This window comes from Phocoena phocoena, chromosome 5, assembly GCF_963924675.1.
Source record: "Phocoena phocoena chromosome 5, mPhoPho1.1, whole genome shotgun sequence".
Lineage (NCBI taxonomy): Eukaryota > Metazoa > Chordata > Mammalia > Artiodactyla > Phocoenidae > Phocoena > Phocoena phocoena.
In genome coordinates this window covers 109,159,350-109,177,812 of record NC_089223.1, presented here as the reverse complement: position 1 = coordinate 109,177,812, position 18,463 = coordinate 109,159,350, and the positions used below count along the sequence as shown (strand labels likewise).

Here is an 18,463-nt window from a genome sequence, read left to right as displayed (position 1 = left end):
TTTGGCAATTTTGAAAAAGATGTTTTGCTGATCTAGGAAAATTCCTGATCCTAAAAACATGAAATGACTGATGTTTAATGACATTTAAAAAACCATACATAAATTCCTGATAATACAGGGGGTGAAAGTGGGAAGAATACGGAGCTGATAAAATTTAAGCAGACACACATGAAGGCATCTTAAAGAAAAGATACACAACTTTCAAAGTAGTCAAACACACAAACATCAATTTTAGATTGATAGAAATGTTAATAAAATCACATCTCAAACATTGGATCTACCAAATCACAAGCTATTAAATACCCTATATCACTATCACGTTATTTTAAGATAATTAAATCTTAATTACTTTTATAACTCAGCATAGCTGTATGAAACCTTCATAAGAGAGGAATCTATGGCTTGGGTTGCTACCTAGCATGTTACTAAGCTTTTCTATGCCTCGGTTTATTCATCTGCTCAATCAAGATTAAACAGTACCTGCCATATTTAATAAGGTAACAAAAATAAAAGGTACTCTAACAAATATGTGTTAGATTATAAGAATTTTTATTACATGTATTCGTTCAAAACTTGAAAGACTAACGGGAATATTCAGTGGCCATTTACGATAAAACGTAGTGGTGTCACACAGCTGGTAGAACATGTATTTCTCTCATTCATTCACTTAACAAATATTTTATTGAGAGCCTACAGTTAACATAGGTAGATACACTAGAGTATATACTAATGAATAAAACTGAAAACGGGGCTTCCCTGGTGGCGCAGTGGTTGAGAGTCCGCCTGCCGATGCAGGGAACACGGGTTCGTGCCCCGGTCCGGGAAGATCCCACATGCCGTGGAGCGGCTGGGCCCATGAGCCATGGCCGCTGAGCCTGTGCGTCCGGAGCCTGTGCTCCACAACGGGAGAGGCCACAACAGTGAGAGGCCCGTGTACCGCAAAAAAAAAACAAAAAAACAAAACCAACTGAAAACGCACACAGCCTCGCTCTTTTGTTAAAGATCTTGGTCTTTTTCACCAGAATATAAAATTCTGTAGTACAGAGGTTATCCCTGGCTCTTAACACCAATATTATAACCGGGTTTAAACTATATTTTAGGTAAATTTTCAACTGTGATATAGAAAGAATAGATATGCATAACTATCTTCCATTGAATAATTTTGGTTAACTACAAGAACTCAGTGTATTGACTCAGGGCATAATAGCTAAAATTTTTTGTGTAGAAACATTTTGTTATCAGTAACATGATCTGGAGGCAAACGGCTGTAGTTACATTAGACTCTGTCATTTAATTGCTAAATAACTTTGGGTAAGTGACAATCATCATAATACTCTCTCTCGCAAAATGAGAACAATTTTTAAAATGCCCTTTGTGTGCTTTTTAATGTTCTTGTGATGCTTAGATGAGACTGGTTATGAAGCAACTTACAAAACATGAAGGCTATAAAATAAATAATAGGTGAAAGACACTAATACATACCAAGTGCTTTCTTTGTGGTAAATAGAATATTGTTGCATATATAGGTCATTACTCTTAATTAAGAATGGGAAGTAATGGCTCTTCCTTTTCCTTGTATTTGTGAATTTATAACTAAAGAAGAATGCTGATACACAAGGTCAAAAGTCTTGAAGTAACAGCGTTAAAAAACAATACACCAAAACCCAAATATTCACCAAGAGATGAATGGATGAACAAAATGTGGTATATCTATACAATGGGATATTATTCAGCTATAAAAAGGAATTAAGTACTGATACAGGCTACAATATGAATGACCCTTGAAAACATGCTAAGCAAAAGAAGCCAGACACAAAAGGTCACACACTGAATGATTTGATTTATATGAAATATCCAGAATAGGTAAATCTCTGGAGATAGAAAGTAGATTGGTGGTTGCCAGGGGCCGAGAGGAGGGGGAAATGAGAAGTTACTGCTTAATGGGTATAGAGTTCTTTTCTAGGAAGATGAAAATGTTTAGTTTTATCAAGTTCACTACATTTACAAAGGTAGAACTAGACAGAAGTGGTGACTGCATGACAACCCAAATGACAGAATCAGAGACAGGTGGTGGCTGCACAACATAGTGAATATACTAAGTGCCACTGTGTGCTTTAAAATGTTTACTTTATGTTATGTAGATTTCACCTCAAAACAAAACCAAACCAATATGCCAAGACATCTCAATGGGGAAAGAATATTCCCTTCAACAAACTGTGCTGGAACAACTAGATATCCACATGCAGCAGAATGAAGTTAGACCCCTTCCTTACACCTTATGCTAAAATTAACTCAAAATGGATCATAGACCTAAATGTAAGTGCTAAAACTCTTAAAATATGGGAGTAAATCTTCATGACCTTCGGTTAGGCAATGGATTTTTAGATATGACACCAAAGGCACAAGCAACAAAAGAAAGAAATTAGATATACTGGACTTCATCAAATTAAAAACTTTTGTGTTCCAAAGATATCATTAAGAAAATAAAGAGATAACCCACAGAATGAGAGAATATATTTGCAAATCATGTATCTAGTTAATAAAGGTCTAATACGCAAAATATTTACAGAACTCTATGACTCAACAATAAAAAGACAAATAACCAAATTAAAATGAGTAAGGGATCTGAACAGACATTTCTACAAAAAAGATAAACCAATGGCCAATAAGCACATGAGAAGATGCTCAACATCACTAGCTATTCTGGAAATAAAAATCAAAACCACAGTGAGATACCATTTCACATCCACTAGGATGTCTGTAATTCAAAAGACAGATAACAGAAAGTTCTGGCAAGGATGTGGAGAAATGGAAGCCTCCACGAGATTGTAAAATGTTGTAGCCATGTTGAAAAACAGTCCGACAGCTTCTCAAAAGGCGCCAAACAGTTATCACATGACCTGGCAATTCCATTCAAGAGAAATGAAAACATACACCCCCACAAAGAGTTATGCATGAACGCTCACAGAAGCATTACGCATAACAGCCCAAAAGTGGAAACAACCCAGATGTCCAACAACTTACGAACAGGTAAATAAAATGTGATATATATCCACACAATAAGATATTATTTAGCAATAGAAAGGAACACAGGACTGATACATGCCATAACACGGATAAAACTTGAAAACATTATGCTGAGAAAGAAGCCAGTCACAAAAACCAAATAGTATATGATCTATTTATATGAAAGGTTCAAAACAGACAAATCTATAAAAACAAAAAGTAGATTAGTAGATTAGTGCGTGTATGTGTGCATGCGTGTATGAAGGGGGACAAGAATAGGAAGTGACTGCTAAAACATGGAGTTTCTACTTTGAGGTGAAGAAAATGTTCTAGAATTACACAGTGATGGTTGCAGAACTTTGTTTAAATTTAAATGAGTGAATTATATCTCAATAAAGTTATTATAAAAATACCATAGAGAACAAACGTATGGACACCAAGGAAGAAAGTGGCGGGGGTGGTGGTAGTGGTGGTGGGATGAACTGAGAGATTGGGATTGACATGTATACACTGATGTGTATAAAACTGATGACTAATAAGAACCTGCTGTATAAAAACATAAATAAAATAAAATTAAAAAATTAAAAAAAATACCATAGAAGCAAAAATAAACAAATGAGACCTAATCTAACTTAAACGCTTTTGCACAGCAAAGGAAAACACCAACAAAATGAAAAGACAATCTACAGAATGGGAGAAAAAAATTGGCAAACGATGAGACCAACACTAGGTTAAATATCCAAAATACACAAACAGCTCATATAACTCAGTACCAAAAAAAACCAAACAACCCAATCAAAAAAATGGGCAGAAGACCTAAATAGACATTTCACCAAAGAAGACATACAGATTATCAACAGGCACATGAAAAGATGTTCAACATTATTAATTATTAGAGAAATGCAAATCAAAACCACAATGAGGTATCACCTCACACTGGTCAGAATGGCCATCAATAAAACGTCTACAAATAAGAAATGCTGGGGAGGGTGTAGAGAAAAGAGAACCCTTATGCACTGTTGGTGGGAATGTAAATTGGTGCGACCACTATGGCGAACAGTATGGGGGTTCCTTAAAAAAGTAAAAATAGAGCTACCATATGATCCAGCAATCCCACTCTTGGGGGTATATATCCAGAAAAAATAAAAACTCTAATTTGAAAAGATATATGCACATCAATGTTCACAGCAGCACTATTTACAATAGCCAAGACATGGAAGCAACCCAAGTGCCCATCAACTGACAATTAGCTTAAGGACATGTAGAGTGAGTGAGTGAGTGAGTGTGTGTGTGTGTGTGTGTGTGTGTGTGCATTTATATATATATACACACACAGTAGAATATTACTCAGCCATAAAAAAAGAATGAAATATCGCCATTTACAGCAACATGGATGGACCTAGAGAAAATTATACTTAGTGAAGTCAGACAGAGAAAGACAAATACTATAAGATATCACTTATATGTGGAATCTAAAAAATAATACAAATGGATCTATATATAAAACAAAGCTTTTGCACAGCAAAGGAAACCATAAACAAGACGAAAAGACAACCCTCAGAATGGGAGAAAATATTTGCAAACAAATCAATGGACAAAGGGTTAATCTCCAAAATATATAAACAGCTCATGCAGCTCAGTATTAAAAAAACAAAAACAACCCAATCCAAAATGGACAGAAGACCTAAATAGACATTTCTCCAAAGAAGACATACAGATGGCCAAGAAGCACATGAAAAGCTGCTCAACATCACTAATTAGAGAAATGCAAATCAAAACTACAATGAGGTATCACCTCACACCAGTCAGAATGGGCATCAGCAGAAAATCTACAAATAACAAATGCTGGAGAGGGTGTGGAGAAAAGGGAATCCTCTTGCACTGTTGGTGGGAATGTAAATTGATACAGCCACTATGGAGAACAGTATGGAGGTTCCCTACAAAACTAAAAATAGAATTACCATATGATCCAGCAATCCCACTACTGGGCATATACCCAGAGAAAACCATAATTCAAAAAGACACATGCACTCCAATGTTCCCAATGTTCACTGCAGCACTATTTACAATAACCAGGTCATGGAAGCAACCTAAATGCCCATCGACAGACGAATGGATAAAGAAGATGTGGTACATATATACCATGGAATATTACTCAGCCATAAAAAGGAACGAAATTGGGTCATTTGTTGAGACGTGGATGGATCTAGAGACTGTCATACAGAGTGAAGTAAGTCAGAAAGAGAAAAACAAATACCGTATATCAACGCATATATGTGGAACCTAGAAAAATGGTACAGATGAACCAGTTTGCAGGGCAGAAATTGAGACACAGATGTAGAGAACAAACGTATGGACACCAAGGGGGGAAAGCGGCAGGGGTCTGGGGGTGGTGTGCTGAATTGGGTGACTGGGATTGACATGTATACACTGATGTGTATGAAACTGATGAGTAATAAGGACCTGCTGTATAAAAAAATATATAAAATTAAATTTAAAAATTAAAAAAAAAAAAACAAGAAAAAACCCCCAAAACAAAACAGACTCACAGACATAGAAAACAAACTTATGGTTACTAAAGGGGAGAAGGGAGTGGGACAAACTAGGAGTACAGGGTTAACAGGTACACAATACATACTACTTAATCATGCTGCTTAGCTTCTTCTTTCCATGTCAAATCAAATATTAATGCTTACAAATATTGCCCATTTAGATAATAATGCTATAGTAACAAACTTTAAAGTATTAATTTGATAGAAATATTCTATTTTATTTATTGGATAATTTGAAACCTGCTAGTTTAAAATTCACTTTCAGGGCTTCCCTGATGGCACAGGTTAAGAAACCGCTTGCCAACGCAGAGGACATGGGTTCGAGCCCTGGTCCAGGAAGATCCCACATGCCACGGATCAACTAAGCCCATGTGCCACAAGTACTGACCCTGCCCTCTAGAGCGCGCGAGCCCCAACTAGTAAGCCCGGTGCCACAACTACTGAAGCCCACGCACCTAGAGCCCGTGCTCTGCAACAAGAGAAGCCACCCAATAAGAAGCCCGCGCACTGCAACAAAGAGTAGCCCCCGCTCACCGCAACTAGAGAAAAGTCTGCACACAGCAACGATGACCCAATGCAGCCAAAAGTAAAAATAAATAAATAAACTAAAAATAAATAAATAAAAGAATAAAATAAAATTCACTTTCAGGGACTTCCCTGGTAGTCCAGTGGTTAAGAATCCACCTTCCAATGCAGGGGACACGGGTTCAATCCCTGGTCGGGGAACTAAGATTCCCACATGCTGTGGGGAAACCAAGCCCATGCGCTCTTGAGCCCGCGCACCACAACTGGAGAGCCTGCACACCTCGACTAGAGAGAAGTCTGAGCACAGCAACGAAGAACCTGTGCGCCACAACGAAGAGCCTGCGCGCTGCAACAAAAGATCCCACCGGCTGCAACTAAGACCCAATGCAGTTGAATAAATTTAAAAAGTTTTTAAAATTCACTTTCAGAAGAAAAGAACAAATGCAAATCTCTATTTTGAACTTGTTAAAATATCAAAGCAACAATAAAAGTTATAAATCCAGATGAAACACTAAACAGACTCAAACTTTGCTAAAACTTATTGTTCAGATTAATTCTAATTAGGTTACGCCATTACTGCCAATACAAATCAAAATGATTTTTTTTAAAAAGGTACATTATGAAACATGTCAATATTCTAAACATGCTTAAAAACACCTTCACTAGTTCCCCTACCATTTTATAGAATAAGGTCTAAATGCTTTTATACTGCCATAAAAAAAACTTCAAAATTTGTCTTCCACTTTCCTTGTCACCTCCATCTCCCACCTGTTCTTGTACCACCTTCCCTCTTTTACCTTATGACACAGTCACACCCAACTTCTCACTCTTCATCCCAATACACTATTTTTTGTGTTATGTACCGTACATATTGGTCTGTTAGCCTAGATTTTCTTTTTCCACATGGCAAATTCCTACTCATCCTTCAAATTTCAAACCCTTCCTAAAACCTTTCTGACATGCCAATGGAAATCATTTCTTCTCCTATATAGGGACATTTTCTTAACCCCGAATTACTGTACTTTTCAAGCTGTACTGTAATCACAGGTGATATCTGCTTCCCTGTCATATTATTAGTATATAGAGGCAGCTATGCTACTGTATTGATATTTGGAACAAAGATACCAAGCAAAATACTGCTTTCTAAATACGAGCTAGTTTTAGTCAAATGAGAAGCTTTGGTACTTGTCACCACTCTTAAAACCTCTGATAGGTCCAGTTTGCCTTAGTCACTTCACGGTACAATTAGTGATAACAAATATTCTGAGATCAAACGGAGGGTGAATATGAATGTAATACTTGGGAAACATTTTCCCTCATTCTTTTACTGGCTCTATGTCACAGGTTGAGAGAAGAAAAGGGGAAGTCAGAAAAGAGGGGGAGCTGAATCTGAGGAAGTAAGGAGTAAGGTCAAATGACTAGCTCAGAATCTGTGAAGTTGGGGGAAAAAAAACAGGATGCACTGAAGCCTTCTAAAAAAAACTTAAGCCATTCTCTCTCTATGGGTCAACAAAGTCTAATATAGTTACTTACTAGTATTGTTCAACTTGAAATTAACCAGGTAATTTGAGATTTCACTTCCTCATATCTTGTATAAAACAGGGAAAACTGTAAGTCAAATTCCATCTCTACCACTTACCAGTTGAGAGAAAATGGACCAGAATCCTAACATTTCTGAGCCATTCCTTATTTGTAAAAACAGATGTTATAACACCTACTCCACAGGCCTAATGTTAAGATTAAACAGCTATAACAGATATAAATTAAACAGATACTAGCCAGAGACTCAGGAAATGTTCTTTTTTTCTCTTCCCTCTTCCTATGCTAAAACAGTGCTACAAAAGAGGGGAAAAGAAAGACCAAGACAAGAACCTCCTGATGGATAAGGCTAATCGTTTGCTCTCAGACTTCAACCAAACTTTCCTTAACATTTATCACTGAGAACCAAGTTACTTTTGATTTGTAAAAACGGTTCTCTTCTTTCGGTAATACTCTGTTAATACTCTCCCCCGCCCTCCAATCTTCATTCTACCTTAGTCTAAGAACTCTTATTTCTCACTGGCTTATTCCAAAAGCTTCAAGCTCTAATCAATTTCTTCTGTAAATGCAAAATCAATTTGCATTTCCAAAATGCAAGTTTGGTTATGTTATTTTCTCATGTAAACTCCTTCAGTGACCTCTCACTACCTTCAAGATAAAATCCAAACTCCTTACTAGGAAACGCAAGGTTCTTAAAGATCTTACCCAGCCATCCTACTCACCCTCACTCAATTCTTCTTGCCACTGCTCTCTGCAAACCATAGGTCCCAAACTCACTAAAGTTCCCCAAACATGCTACCTTCTCTCAAGCGTCTTGCTTTGTTTCAAAAAGTGTCTCTGCCTTTCCCCAGATCCCTCACTTGCCCAATTCCAAGTTCTTTCAGATTCAGTTTAGGTTCCCCTGCCCCCACTCCAGGAGAATCCTCCCTGTCATCCCACCCTACATCTGGTTCCAAATTCTCCTATGTATTCCTATAAAACACTATGATTAACACAGGACTCACTATCATTTTGTTCTATATTCCAAATCAGACTGTGAGCTTCTTGGGTTTTTAATCAAGCTCACAAATAGGGCATTATTAATCTGTTTATAAATTGGTTGTTCAGAACTCAGAATACACTTTTTCAAAGAAATAATGAAATAACTGGTATTTATTATCCCAAGTTGTTTCATAAGCACTCTTAAAAAACCCATAATCCATATTATTGATTAAACACTATACATTTATGACAGGCTGGAAAAAATAAAGCATTTGCAAATGTTTAGTATTTCAGTTAATTAGTTTTAGGGCTAGCCTAGACATCCAATCACCATCCAATCACTATTTCTATTTGAAAGTGCCTTCTGAATTCTAACTCTGGACACTGGTACCAAATCTCCTTCTGCTATAGCCCTAATACTCTGCCCTCTTCCACTGCACAGAGTTGGAGTTTCCAGCTATAGCAATTATATATACATGATGTTTGCAAGCTAGAACAGGCATCATCTGCAAACATATGAGCACATTTTGTTTTCAATGTATATGAATACTGAAAACCCTGAAACTAATACTGTTCTTAATGGCATGGATATCTTTTTATATCCTTCACAGACCTAGGACATGTATTCAATTTCTAAAATTTAAAAAGTATACTAAATATGTATTGAATTTAGTTGAAAGATATTTATTTGTTAAAATAATCACATAGTATATCAGTTAAAGAGAAAGATAGATTTGAACCCTTTTAGGGATTTTCTTTGGCTGGGGGTAGGGGAGTGGTAGAAGAAAAGGGAAGATGTTGATCAAAGAGTACAATCTTCCAGCTATACATGTTCTAGGGATCTGGGGATCTAATGTATAGCATAATGATTGCAGTTAACAATACCATATTATATACTTGAATTAAGAAAAAAAGAATTTTCTGTGGAAGTTAGAGATAAGGCCAATACTGTGCTGTTATCTACAGGAGTTGACTTAATTTGTTCTGTATCAAAATACAACATTACCTTTTAAAATATCCAAGCAAACCATAAACATATTATTATCTTTGACATAGTACCTGGCACTGAATAATTACTATTAGCCTGTCTGAAAGTCAAATAAAAATTGACTAGCACCTTAAAATTCATTATGAAAAAATCAGAAGTTTTTTCCTAACGTCATTTATAAAATATAGAATCAAGCTGTCACATTACCAGAGCCATGGGAGAGAGCTTCCTGTTGTCCTCTGGCCTCTTCCTAACCTGAAAACTCCCGAGAGGAAAGGCACTGGGAGTATGGACAGCAGGTGACAGAACATTAGCTGACAGTGTCTCCCAGGGACTAGGGCTGATACTGATCTCTGATTTTTTACTCTCCCCTTTCACTTTATTTCACTGCTTACTCCCTTTCACTCCCATTTTCAAGTTAGTATTCCTTACTAGTATAGGTATGATGGTACTTGTCTTCAGTACTGAATCTAAAACTAATAAAAGGTCCACTCTAGCACTAACAACTGAAGGAGTGAATACCTGTGACTCAATAAACTTAGTGAGGAATTTAAGATATAACCATTATGGGAACCTGATAGCTTGCTATCTGCTCAAGTTTTAAGTTTATTCTCCAACAATTCTGAACTTTTAGAAGCTGCCAACAAAACATAAGACTGTCTCTAGTACAAAATCCTATTTTAGTTTCCAAGTGTGCATTTAATGAGGAAACCTTAAAAAGGAAGCCTATTTGTAGCATGTAATTTAAAAAAATATAATTAGATGGTTTAATGTAAAATCAGAACTGAAATCAAAATTTTCTTTTAAAACTGAAAGTTTTAGATAAATATCCGTGTACTTGACTCCTAGATAGACCCGCTGTCAAGGAAACCCTAAGCTTTAATAAATAAAAAGCTAAAATAAGAGGATAGTTACTTTAAATATAACTATAAAGAAGATTATCACTGATTTCCAAACCTGCTTGCTAGTTGATATTTCATTACTGCTTAATAAATTTTTCCAAAATTGGAGAATAATCCACATAAACTAAACACATAAAAATCTCATGATTACAGGGAATGAATACCACTGAAATGCTTAAAAAATAAAGCATTCCAAAATCTCTACTTGACAGATACACTTATATGTAATCTCCGTACCAATTTGAGGCATTCTTTTACCTTTTTACATATGAAAAAAATACTGTAACTGAGCAGGATTTAAAAAATAAAATAAAATTCATTTTAAAGCTAGATTTTCTTTCCATTTTTTCTTTCCCCTCACTTAGAATGTCCCTTTAATTTGCAATCAACAAAACTAGGACTTTTTTTTTTTTTTACAAACCATGAAGAGATAACACCAGGATCCTAGTAAAAATGTCCATAGTCCAGTCATTATTTTGCTGCGTAATAAAAAAGGCAAAGGAGGAAGACAACACGTAAGAAATGCCATGGTGACCACTGCCATGTGCCCTTTAGTTCCCACCTATTCCAGGGCTTTGTGTTCTCACTAGGAGATAAAGACTATCCTCTTCACACCTCTCTGCAGACAGACCTCGGTTTGAATCTCCGCTCTGCTACTTAGGAGTTGTGTGACCAGAGACAAATGTTACTGTACATGTTCAGATCATAGTCAACTCATCTGAAAAATGGAGCCAATTATCTCTGCCTTGCAGGATTGTTAAGAAGAAAAAATTGAGATAAAAACATGTTCTCAATGTTAGTAATGACACCTAATTTTTTTTTTTTTTTTTTTTTTTTTTGTGGTACGCGGGCCTCTCACTGTTGTGGTCTCTCCCGTTGCGGAGCACAGGCTCCGGACGCGCAGGCTCAGTGGCCATGGCTTACGGGCCCAGCCGCTCCACGGCATGTGGGATCTTCCCGGACTGGGGCACGAACCCGTGTCCCCTGCATCGGCAGGCGGACTCTCAACCACTGCGCCACCAGGGAAGCCCACACCTAATTTTTTTTTTTTGAGAGATTTTACCATTTGCCAGACACTGTTCTAAGCTCTTTACGAAGAATACCTTCAATCCTCAAAACGACCATATGTAATTGTTACTGTTATTATTCCTCATTTACAGATGAGTAAATTGAGACTCAATGAGTTTAAGAAGCTTGTCTAAGGTCACAAAACTAATAAGTGACAAAGTCAGGATCTGAATTTAGAAGAAATGACACAAAACCCCACAGCTTTTAGCTCTTTAGTGCTGCATCTGGCACACAGTAAGTATTCAAAAATGTTAGGTATTATTAAAATCTAAATGCTGTGAGTTAAGAATTTAGGGATTTTTAATCTGTAATATATTCAAGAAAAAAGTAGTAAAATAAGATAAGGTGATAGGAGAAAAGCCATTAATGCTAAATCTTTTTGATTTTCCAATTTTTTGTTCTGTCTAAGGAAAAGGGGTTTTTAACCACTGCACCTAATTGTAAGCAGAACAAAAACGGGAGTAATTTAGGCTGACAAATAACATTACGCAAAAAAAACATATTTTTGAAATGTGTAAAATAAGGATCATGAGATTAAAAAGTGAGACATATGTAGGATCTGAATAATATATACATTAAATAATAATAATAATTCAGGACCTGGGAGCAATGACCCATCATTAGCAATGACCACACATTACAATCACATCTTGGTTTCTAAAACACCCTTCTCTACTATACGCACCAGGACTAAAGGAAATGGTTTGTCCCAGGCTTGCAGCAGCCCAAATACAAGATGAGCTAGGAACATCTTATCGAGGACTTAAGGTACTTAAAATAAGTGCTTAAAGATTCATGGGAACATTTAAAAAAGACAGTTTGAAGGAGCTGCTACTGGCCAGGACAAGCTGCTATCAAAATAACTAATGACAGTAATGGATTATTACCCACTGAATAAAATAAGAATCCATGAGTCAATATGAACCCAAAGCAATCAACAAGGGAGAAGAGAAAGCTCTTCTTCACAATGAAACCTCAACTCATAAATATAGAAGGAACGTTGGAACTAGAAAATCGCCAATGAATGTTAAAACTAGTGAGTGATGGTTTAAAAAAAAGAACAGGAAATTTACGTAGTATCACAGAATTTCCCCACAAATCACTTATTAATTTCAATGGATAAAAGAAGTACCTTTACAGTTGAGAAACCTGGCAGACACCATCTTAATCAAGTGATCAAAGTTAACATCATCAATATGGGGGTAAATCAACAACATGTGCCTCGGACACAATGTACTGAGAATACAACATTACTTCAGTGGTAATCTTGCCAGAAAATGCATGATTTGAATCTAATCACAAGTACACACCAGATAACCCCAAACTGAGGGACATTCTACAAAATAACTGGCCTCTATTACTGGCCTCTATTATTCAAAAATGTCAAAGTCAAGAAAGAGAAAGAAAGGTTAAGGGACTGTTCTAGGTTGAAGGAATCTAAACAGAAATGACGACTAAATTCAGTGCATGACCCTGGGCCATGGAAACAGCTATAAAAGATCTTACTGAGACAACTGTTGAGATTTGACTATGGACTGTGTAACAGATATTATTGCAACAGTGCTCAATTTCTTGACAACTGTATTGTGTTTATGTTATGTAAGGCACTGTCCTTACAGTCAGGAAATACATACTGGAGTATTTAGAGGTAAAGGTTCATGATATCTCCACCTTCAAATGACGTAGGAAAAAATGTTTATAGAGAGAAGCAAATGCGGCAAAAATGGTAAAGTGTATACGGTAGTTTCTTTCACTCTTCTATAAGATTGAGATTATATAAAATAAAAAATTGCCCCAAATTCAGAAAGATAAATGGGTATGTAGATTTTTAAGGTAAGAAAAATTACTCTCCATCTGGAACCCTCTATTTTCAACCCACCACCTCAAATCATGCATAAGGATCTGAATATTTAAAAAACGCAAAGGAAGTGGAAACTTTTAGTTAAGCAGATTGTTTACAGAGCAAATCCTTCCACTCAATTATAAAGATAACAGGAAGAGAATCATGGTCATGTATAATAACCTGAAAGATCATCACTTATTGGTTCCGTCAAACCATTAGAATTAATGGACAAATTGAGTAGCTTAATACTCAACAGTTATACTTATCAAAGGCAGAAAAAGATATTAAACAGCCTGCAACACATAATCGCATGCACAGTTTCTTCACCTAGCATGATGTGAACTACTACTTCATGAAGCAGGAAGATAAGTAAAAATTTGGGGTCTTCTAAATAGATGACAGAAGAGGCCACAAGGACTTCAGAGGAACAATGTCCTATTTCTCTTTCACTTTTATGAAGTCCACATGATTCATTTTGATTACACTAAAGTAGCATGCAAAGCAGAAAATAAAACATTCCTAAAAGGAGTCCTAAAAGGGTGCTACAGCAATCATCAGCCAAAAGCTTCAGTCAGGACTCATTCTTTTGCATGTGGCACGAGAGAAAATGCGCTTCGGAAAGAAGAAAGCACTCTATCTTCGTGAAAAATGCATTGTTACTTACAAAACGGTAGAGGGGTCCAAAGGAGAAAACACAAAACAAATAAACATGCAAAACACCTCATTTCGAGTGACCCCAACCTTCTATAACTGAAACCAAGCTACTGAGCTAAATCTGCAAAGACACATTTTTTAAGGACCAGTAAGACTGTGGACATAAAAAGAAAACTCGAGCAGGGAAAGGTCAAGAACTGGTGTAAAGCTAAAGCAGACCTGCTTCCTCATCCTCCTCCTCCTCTTCCTCATCATCGGAAGTGGATGACAAGGGAGTTGGTGCGGAGCTAGCTTGATTATTAACATATTCACCATACTGCATGCCTGTAAAGTGGAAAGCACAAACACAAGAGTCAAACCAACAGGAGAGATGAGAAATAAAATTCTGACATTGCATTAAAAGTGAGAAAGAACTCTGACATTCCGAAGAACATCCCAGCATGCATATTAATATCAGCTAACTTATTATCAAAACTGAAACAAACCATTAGAAAATCTCTGCGAAGCAGTTTAGTAAAAGCAGCTTTAATATGAACTAATTGGTCTAAGTGTAAAAAAATAAAAAGGACCATGTCTGACACTGTTAATATTTAGAAAACTGCACTGATACTCTCTGAACATTTTACTGAGCTCTGTACATGTTTACCTTCTTTGACCTTGGGGCCCTTGTGGTATACTTCCTTTGGGACTGTGTATTCTTGGTAAGCAGTGATCGTTTCTACTGAAATGAATTTATACAGCACACAACACACGTACAGATACTTGGTACCTTCCTTCTGCTAATGCCACCCTGCTGGTACCTCAGTTCTCATAACGGAAAAACAATGACAGTTAAAGAAAAGAACTGTATTGAGCATAGTTCTCTGCTCAGAGTAGACGCTCAAAAAAAAAAAAAAAGGCTTATTACCTGTGGCCCTACAAGTGAGACAATTACAGAAAAGTAAATTTTCTGAGATGGCCAATCATCTCAGCATCAGACTAATGCCTACATGTGAGTCTGAAGTAGGTGAATGAGACTAGTCCTCAGTGTGAGATACAGCAAGAGAAAGCAGAGTCTGTGGAAAAGGCCCAACAACTGGTAACTGTATAGTACTTTCCTTTAAAAAAAAAAAGTTGATTGCATATTTTTATTATTTGATTAATCTAGCAAAATCAAGACAAAAAAATTAACATCCACAAAATTTCTAAGGGGGAAAATTTTTAAAACAATCAAAATGCAAACGCTTCATAAATAAAAATAAACATCCTTACAAAGAAAAATGTTATAGCTCAATTTGAAAAAACAGTAACATAGTGCGGATTTTCAAGAACATTTCACAATACTGGAAGCACAATGAAGCCCTGCCTCACCGAAAAAATCATGTGGTAGACCTTTGATGCTCTCTCCATTGTTTTTTTCAGATGAACTTATTTTTTTTTTTTGCGGTACGCAGGCCTCTCACTGCTGTGGCCTCTCCCGCTGCGGAGCACAGGCTCTGGACGCGCAGGCTCAGCGGCCATGGCTCACGGGCCCAGCTGCTCCGCGGCATGTGGGATCCTCCTGGACCGGGGCACGAACCCGTGTCCCCTGCATCGGCAGGTGGACTCTTAACCACTGCGCCACCAGGGAAGCCCCAGATGACCTTTTAAATTAGCATGGAGAAACATAACTCATGCCTATAGTAAGAAAAAAGCTATTAAAGAGTAAAATCTGAACTTAGAAGAGAGCAAAGGTTAAACTGTATATGAATGAAGCTTTGATCCTCATGACTAAAGAAGTCATGGAAAAATCTGCTAGCTTTGCTGAAACATTTTTAAATACAGATAAAATGGCAGTTATCACAAATTCATCTGAGAAAGTAAAAATCAATGTAAAATAAGTTCAGGCAACACAAAAAATAAGCTTGGTACCTTGAAAGACCAAATTCAGAGTGGCATGTTCCTCTAATAAAGGCCTAGTTAAAATGAAAATTTGACTAATATTAGACCTTAGGTTAAATATATTAAGAAGTTTATAACAGACATAAGTTAATAGTAAAAAAGATTTTATAGAAAAGAAATTCTTCAATTTAAGAACTTCTTTAAAAACGAAGTACTTTCCCAAAATGCCAATTAGCACTGCACTTTAAAAAGTACACATGTATGTATATAATAAGCAGAAATAAGAGAAAGAAGAAAAAAAAGAAATTACATTTACTGTGCTAAGCTAAGAGAGGCCAAAAAACAGGAAGAAAATCCATTCTTTTCATGACTGAATCATTCTGTAGACTGCTGACTCTAACTAATCAAAGAAGCCAAAGCATAGGGCAAACCTATAGGTATTATAAGACAAATATTTTCCTCTCTTTTTCCAGATTTACTGAATAAAAACAGATATCACATATTATTGGGAAAATATCCAATGCTTAATTGGAAGCAAATGAGATGGCTATCCAATGATTAAAGAAAAATTTATAGAGCAACTACTTAATGCACTGGAACAAACCTATAAATAAGAACAGAGTAATATTATTTATTACAATATCATTTTAGATTATACAGTGGTTGCCAACTTACTGTATTAACAGAATGTCACACAACATACTTAATTTTACTGTCCTACAAAAAAGATGCAATCCTTTTTGAGAAGTGCCGGAGATGAAAGTATCAAGATTTAAGCTCTTCCCAGCTGCGACTCAATATTTAAGGCTCAGAATTTAGCCTTCCTTTGCTCGTTTAAGTAAACTTTGTTAAAAGCTTGGGAATACTAACAGCAGAAGGATATATTTTAGTTAATCCACAGAAAAATGGTAAGAGCTCCAGAATAACAATCAATTCACATTTAAATGCCCTGCTCTAGGTTGTATACAGCATACTGTCGAAATGTCCTGGGGTACCTCCCACCCCAGCCATCACCACCAAACAAGGAAGGAATGCCACACCCTCAATTCATTCTGTCTTAAGCAGAGCTTCCAAGGTATGGATCTAGAAAACCAAGAGGCGGGACGCTATTTCACAGACTGAATGACATGATGAAGAGCCTGTTACTGACAGGGCCCCAATATTTTTAAAAAGACATTCTGTTTAAACTACCTATCATTAAAGTACCTTCAGGCCAAATTCTCCAGGAGAGTTGGAGTTGCTTAATAAAAGGCATCTTTAATGTTCCCTAGATACAGTTACACTGGGAATAAATAAAACTAGTCTTAAGAGAAAACAAATCCCTTGTGGAGGTTAGCTTTTTTAAATTCAAGAGTTCAGACTTTTGAGAAACTGTTACCTTTCCTAATCTGGTCTTCTAACTAGGTACACACACTAGAAGACTTTGCAAGGGTTCCCACGAAAGAAGGCTTTTAAGGGAATCACTCTCCACAGTACTCTCTTTCCTACATCTTATCCACCTAAGAAAGTACCTGTGTTAAGAACAGACTTTTTCTCACTTTACAAAGGAAACACATTACCTTAACTTATCCTAAATATTACTAGGAAAGCTTCCTCCTTCTTTAAATGATTGATCAAGGCACCTAAATCTACAGACTATCTTTTACCTTGCCATACATGCTGCAGTTAAAAATGAAACATATTAGAAATAGGGTTGGCTTTATTAATTCAGAAATAGTGAAAAGTAGGGTGGCGGCAGTAATGATAAATTTATTTAATGATTCTGCATGTGTGAAGGCCCCAACCACTACTGCCAAAGAATCCATTGCTTTTGAAAGAGTCACATGAGAACAAAGCAAAAACAGTAAGAAATACTGAACAGACAAGCAGCAGGACATTATGGATAAAGATGGGGTCTCTGGGTTCAATTCCAGGTAATACCACTTACTAGCTGTGTGTCCTTGGGCAAAATTACTAACCTCTCTGTTCTTCATCTATATCATCTGTAAGGTGGGGTAATAACTACCTCAAACAGCTGCTGGGAGGATTAAATGAATTAATATATTTTAAATCTTATTAGAATGGTGCCTGAAATATAGTAAATACTATACAAGTATTCACTACTATTACTTTTTGTTGTTGTTGTTGCGGTACGCAGGCCTCTCACTGTTGTGGCCTCTCCCGTTGCAGAGCACAGGCTCCAGACGCGCAGGCTCAGCAGCAATGGCTCATGGGGCCCAGCTGCTCCGCAGCATGTGGGATCTTCCCGGACCGGGGCACGAACCGGCATCCCCTGCATTAGCAGGCGGACTCTCAACCACTGCGCCACCAGGGAAGCCCACTACTATTACTATTGAACTTTAAAAACATATTTTTGTATATATTTGATTAAAAACAATTATTTTCAACTATTCTTAATACTTATCCCTAGGACAAGTCAGTAGTTAGAAAAAGAACCTTCTACCAACCTGAATAATATTCTTAGTAATGCTAGTTCTTTTAAAAATAAGTAGAACATTTTCTAGGACTATCAGTCTTTTTCAAGAGACACTGGATAAAACTCATA

General features: G+C 36.6%; 1 protein-coding gene across 3 annotated transcripts in view; it reads right to left on the bottom strand.

Annotated features, from left to right (window-relative positions):
- The window catches only part of SEC24B (SEC24 homolog B, COPII coat complex component), a 93,826-nt gene that overhangs the window by 37,644 nt on the left and 37,719 nt on the right, over window positions 1-18,463 (bottom strand). The window contains exon 4 of one of the 3 annotated variants that reach the window (XM_065877346.1): window positions 14,278-14,382. The exons of the other annotated variants lie outside the window; for them this stretch is intronic. Within the exon in view, the coding sequence (XP_065733418.1) occupies window positions 14,278-14,382 (105 nt within the window). The remainder of the gene's footprint in view (window positions 1-14,277; window positions 14,383-18,463) is intronic. 3 annotated transcript variants of the gene reach the window in all.